A 6261-nucleotide genomic window follows, 5' to 3' on the forward strand; every position below is an offset into this window, starting at 1 on the left:
GTAAACAGGCCCCATTTCCGTTTCCGGTGGCGGAGGGATATTGACTATCATTCGATTTCATCCTGGACACTACAGAAAATGGGCTAAAAGTGTTAAAAACCGAACTTCTCCTTTAAGACAGGAGTTTTTTTAAAAATAGAAATTTTCTAAATTTTGGGACAATATCGTCTGATAAAGAGCACTATTCCTTAATTTTCCCTCAGCCCACAGAGATGATCCGATTTGGGCTCGTCCTGGGTAACCATTCAATGACCAAACCACCAGGTGCTCACTGATGAGCACAAAACACGGGCATAGATCCAAGGTAGGACCCTCACTTCACTGTACCAGCAAGCTATAATGCCTCACCCTTATGTACAAACAGGTCTAAACATTACTCTGGGCACCAATAAATGCAGACATGTGCAGAAGTTTAAGTTGGTAAAGCACCATAAATCACCCATAGTCTGACTATTAATTTTTTAGTTAAAGATTGTGGTTCTGTATGGAGGACCAGCTCTACCGTATTTAAAAATACAGAAAATAAATAAATGCTCAATAAATAGACAATTAATTGCCCCCCCAAAAAAACGAATTAATGTAGGTAGAAATTAAATGATACAGTGAGACAAATTATATATATATATATTTATATATTTATAAACATTAGCTTCTTTATTCGTATTTGTAATATTTACCTTATTTATTCATTGTCATCATAATCTTCAAATTTATTAATTAATTCTTTAACTATTTATTTATATTTTTGTCTTTTATTGTTCCTTTGTATTTTATTTGTTTATTGTATTTTTGGGGGCAATTAATTGTATGCTTATATATTGAGCATTTAGTCATTTCTGCATATATTTTTAAATACGGTAGAGGTGGTCCTCCTTAGGTCTGGTGTCTTGAGTGAAGGAACTTTGTGATGAAAGTTGGTGGGGACGCTGGGGTGGGGAGCTGGTGGACCTACAGCTACTCAACTCGAATGCTTTCATTAGGTTTCTGTATTTTCCAAAAATGAGCTCAAACATATATTTATTGAATGCTTTCCTATTGTTGAGAACACAAGATAACTATAATACACTTATATTTAAAGATAGTTAGAGGGATGTCTTTTAGTGTATTACATATATAGGGCCCAAAAACAATGTATTAAAAAAAAAATAACAGAACAGCCGATTCTGATGCCAAATCGACATACCATGCATCCTAGAAGTACATTTTCAATTCTATCCATCCAGAAAAATATGAATATGCATTTTAAATATAGCATAGCATATTTTTTTCTTGTAAACTTTCTGGTAAACTTGGAGATAAATTTTATTGGGTGTTGCATATCCTAGTAAATCTGTTTCCCCTTTAAATCTGTAGCTCTCCCTACTTGTCTCTGTGCCGTTTAAAAAAAAAAAAAGTATGAACCTCTTTACTAATATAAAGATGCCAGAAACAACATTTCAAGAGATGTAGAAGCTCTGCAGTCTGATTCTGTCTTTACAATAAGAAAACATGTTCATTTCAACCTGTAACTGGGAGTCATAGTCATGGTCCTCCGAGAAGCCCAGCTTTTTATAACTAGTAAAGTAGAACAAACTCTTTTCTCAAGCTTCTTGCATTATAATACTAACTTGCATAAACTTCCAACTTGTTGCCATTTTTAGCTGAAAAAGCACTGTATGTCAAACAAAGAGATTTTTCAGTGGTATGATCTCTAATTTTTTAACCAACCCATCTCCTAACTTTTACTTAAAGATCAAAGTAGCTGCTGGTTAATATTCTCTGAGAGCTGCTGTGTACCTCTCCACCAACCAACTTTGTATGCAGTGAAATGCGACCGCAAATCAGATGTCTCAAAGCGACAGATCCAATGATGTCACACAGAGAAAAAAAAAAAAAGACTAAAAACGCTCCTAACACAGTTAAGGGCTGGTTATCCTCCTGCAGCAGTGTGTTGCAGTGAGCTTGACGCAGACATTTTTGATTTATGCTCAACATTGAAGCGTGGTCTGCAAAATACGCTATGGGTCTAGATAAGGCCAAGGCGGTGAGGAAGTGGGGGCGACTTTGTCCGACAACAGAGGGACATGACGGCAAAAAATAGCGGGGATCCATGTGCAAAAAGGGTCCCAGCACACCTCACTCTTCTAGCTGGTCCAACTTCACGAGTTGTTTTCCGCCATTTGGGTCATAAAAACAAAACAAGTCGGCCTCCTGTCTGCGGTCAGTTACAGTTTGGGAGAGGTGCAGCAGAGTGTCTGCGGAGGGGACGCCTTTTTGTTCACTGCCACACCTACGCAGAGGACCTAGTTTTGAAGTATAAATCAGCCTTTAGATGCACCCAACTTTGTTACCCTTGGCTAAAGTAAATAAGCAGAAAGGGAAAAATGTGGAAATGATTGTTGGGGACATGTCCCCACCAGTCCTTCAGAAATGTACGCCTGTAACTTGAGCAGTGATGAGAGTAACGGCGTTGAAAGTAACAGCATTACTATCTCGCTACCCTTTTTTAGTAACAAGTAATCTAACTAATTATTTTGACTGTAACTATAACGCAGTTACCATTGCCGACACCCCGTTACTGCACATTACTCAGGTCGCACAATTAACCTTTTTNAACTATAATACACTTATATTTAAAGATAGTTAGAGGGATGTCTTTTAGTGTATTACATATATAGGGCCCAAAAACAATGTATTAAAAAAAAAATAACAGAACAGCCGATTCTGATGCCAAATCGACATACCATGCATCCTAGAAGTACATTTTCAATTCTATCCATCCAGAAAAATATGAATATGCATTTTAAATATAGCATAGCATATTTTTTTCTTGTAAACTTTCTGGTAAACTTGGAGATAAATTTTATTGGGTGTTGCATATCCTAGTAAATCTGTTTCCCCTTTAAATCTGTAGCTCTCCCTACTTGTCTCTGTGCCGTTTAAAAAAAAAAAAAGTATGAACCTCTTTACTAATATAAAGATGCCAGAAACAACATTTCAAGAGATGTAGAAGCTCTGCAGTCTGATTCTGTCTTTACAATAAGAAAACATGTTCATTTCAACCTGTAACTGGGAGTCATAGTCATGGTCCTCCGAGAAGCCCAGCTTTTTATAACTAGTAAAGTAGAACAAACTCTTTTCTCAAGCTTCTTGCATTATAATACTAACTTGCATAAACTTCCAACTTGTTGCCATTTTTAGCTGAAAAAGCACTGTATGTCAAACAAAGAGATTTTTCAGTGGTATGATCTCTAATTTTTTAACCAACCCATCTCCTAACTTTTACTTAAAGATCAAAGTAGCTGCTGGTTAATATTCTCTGAGAGCTGCTGTGTACCTCTCCACCAACCAACTTTGTATGCAGTGAAATGCGACCGCAAATCAGATGTCTCAAAGCGACAGATCCAATGATGTCACACAGAGAAAAAAAAAAAAAGACTAAAAACGCTCCTAACACAGTTAAGGGCTGGTTATCCTCCTGCAGCAGTGTGTTGCAGTGAGCTTGACGCAGACATTTTTGATTTATGCTCAACATTGAAGCGTGGTCTGCAAAATACGCTATGGGTCTAGATAAGGCCAAGGCGGTGAGGAAGTGGGGGCGACTTTGTCCGACAACAGAGGGACATGACGGCAAAAAATAGCGGGGATCCATGTGCAAAAAGGGTCCCAGCACACCTCACTCTTCTAGCTGGTCCAACTTCACGAGTTGTTTTCCGCCATTTGGGTCATAAAAACAAAACAAGTCGGCCTCCTGTCTGCGGTCAGTTACAGTTTGGGAGAGGTGCAGCAGAGTGTCTGCGGAGGGGACGCCTTTTTGTTCACTGCCACACCTACACAGAGGACCTGGTTTTGAAGTATAAATCAGCCTTTAGATGCACCCAACTTTGTTACCCTTGGCTAAAGTAAATAAGCAGAAAGGGAAAAATGTGGAAATTATTGTTGGGGACATGTCCCCACCAGTCCTTCAGAAATTTACGCCTGTAACTTGAGCAGCACTGTTAAAAGTAACAGCATTACTATCGCGCTACCTTTTTTTAGTAACAAGTAATCTAACTAATTATTTTGACTGTAACTATAACGCAGTTACCATTGCCGACACCCCGTTACTGCACATTACTCAGGTCGCACAATTAACCTTTTTTTTCATGATAGGACTCGTGCGCACCTTGTCACGAGAGAGGGGAGGATGAGATTGGTTGATGTATAGTGAGATTAGACATCCCAGGTTATTAATTTCATACACTCACCAGATCTGAACGCCCTGTTAAAAAACTTCACATACATGAGTAGAGATAATGCAGCCTGATGATATTCACCCTGCATCAGATTCCGTTCCCCCCATGTTAAGAAGAGGGGAAAACTATCTGATGGGGTTTAAAAGCCCAGCACATAGTGTTCCCCTAATGTAATTTACGTTGAGTTGCAATAAATGCAAAACTCTCTGCAGGTACTTGTCTTTATCATCCACTCTATTCAGCTGGCTTTTGAAACACACGGCGAGAAGGTGGGGGCTGGGTGGTGAGGGTTAGGGGGGCGAGAAACGCAAAAGTAACGCAATAGTTACTTTTAATAGTAACTAGTTACTTTTATTGTGGAGCAACTCAGTAACTCAGTTACTTTTTGGGAGAAGTAACTACTAACTATAACGTGCCCAACACTGGTCTTGAGTCATTATTGTCAAAGCCCCCAATCAGGCCAGCCCTTAGAAACATTTTTAGCTGCGCCCCTGGAAATTAAACAGCTGTTATTTCCTCAGAAATAAAGACACGTTGCAAAAAAAGAAAGAAAAAGTGATGTTACTGTCGGAATACAATTAAAAACATTTTAATTCAGATAAATAGACCGTTTATGAGGTAGTTCTTCAATTAAAACCTTTCCATATGTTTTGCTTTGCAAGCTTCCTTTCTGTTTTTTGGTTTGCGTCGTGCGCAAAAAGCGCCAACAAAAAGCCTTGTTTATTGTGTTTTGCGCAGCTGTTAAACTCACCCACAGTCGTGACCAGAGTGTTTGCGAAGAACATGGAGGAGGCCAGGTCCCAGTTGGACCTCGCTGAGGAGTTGTGGAGCACAGAAACGCCGTACTTGTTGGCCGTCAAAACTTTGTTCAGGAACAGTTCGAGGGAAGCGGCGCTGACGCAGCTTTGGTTCAGAAACTCCTCTTTCAGCCTCTCCATGTCGTGGCGCAGTTTGTCCTCCATCGGCCGCTCGATGCTGGAGAACACCAGCGCTCCGAACAGCAGGTAGATGATGTAGAAGAGGATGAACCCGGTGAGCAGCAGCCACGACCTGCCGACGGAATGCATGGCGGCCCAGCCGGCGTCTGTCTCCTCCTGCTCCTCTCTGTGAGGGAGAACATCTAGGGGCTGTGCTAACGGAACTTGAACACCTCCTCCTGCATCCTCCTCCCACTGTGGAAATAGGAGGGTGTGTCCAGATGTCACGCGCGCAGGTGCATCCTGCTTCCTGATGGAGGGCGGCTGCTTCTGGCGGAATATAACTTTCAGAGCCTTTATTTTACCTTTCAGCTTGTGAAAATGTTCAATAATTTTGGTGTTCATTACTTTGAGACAGCTGTGGATGATGTTAAAAGACTTTATATATAAACTGGTGCTTCTTCTGATTATAAAAAATAGAATTTAAAATCCTCCTTCTCACATATAAAGCCTTAAATGGCCAAACTTCAACTTATATCAGATATCTGATTGCTCCTTATGTTCCTAACAGAGACCTTCTCTCTCAATCTGCAGCTTTACTAATGGTTGCTAGTATTTCTAAAAGTAGAATGGGAGGCAGATCTTTTAGTTATAAGGCTCCTCTCCCGTGGAGTGAAATCCAACTACCAGTTTTAGTCCCTGTCTACTTTTATGGGTAGACTTAAAACTTTCCTTTTTGATTAAGCATATAGTTAGAGTGGCTCAGGTTATCCTGAGCTATCTCTAAAGTTATACTGCTATAGGCTTAGACTGCTGGAGACCCCTTTTTCGCCATTCATCACTCCGACTCTGCAGAATCTGTTAGTTAAATCTCTAAAGTTATGCTCTCTCTGCTTTTTTTCATAGTAGCTTCGCCTCATCTGTTCCTGTTTGGCTGTGACTCCATCCTGTAGAGAAATATCTGCTGTGCTGCTGCCATCAACACCTTTCTTTATAGATGTTGAAGATCAGCCTGTTTTCCAGTGTAGTCCTGTTTCTCTCCCTGTGAATGAATGAATGTGCTCCCTTCATCCTCTGTCATTGGAGCTGGCTTAGAGCTCGTCTGCCTGGCTTTTTGTTTCCTGGACGGA

General features: G+C 40.2%; 1 protein-coding gene across 1 annotated transcript in view; it reads right to left on the minus strand.

The window, feature by feature from the left end:
- Positions 1–5321, minus strand: part of kcnk6 (potassium channel, two pore domain subfamily K, member 6) — a 21456-nt gene extending 16135 nt beyond the window's left edge. Inside the window, exon 1 of the mRNA XM_015390741.1 lies at positions 4966–5321. Within this exon, the coding sequence (XP_015246227.1) occupies positions 4966–5281 (316 nt within the window). The 5' untranslated portion in view covers positions 5282–5321. The remainder of the gene's footprint in view (positions 1–4965) is intronic.
- Positions 5322–6261: the final 940 nt, after the last annotated feature.

The sequence above is a fragment of the Cyprinodon variegatus genome, unplaced genomic scaffold, assembly GCF_000732505.1.
Source record: "Cyprinodon variegatus isolate N-32 unplaced genomic scaffold, C_variegatus-1.0 Scaffold510, whole genome shotgun sequence".
Lineage (NCBI taxonomy): Eukaryota > Metazoa > Chordata > Actinopteri > Cyprinodontiformes > Cyprinodontidae > Cyprinodon > Cyprinodon variegatus.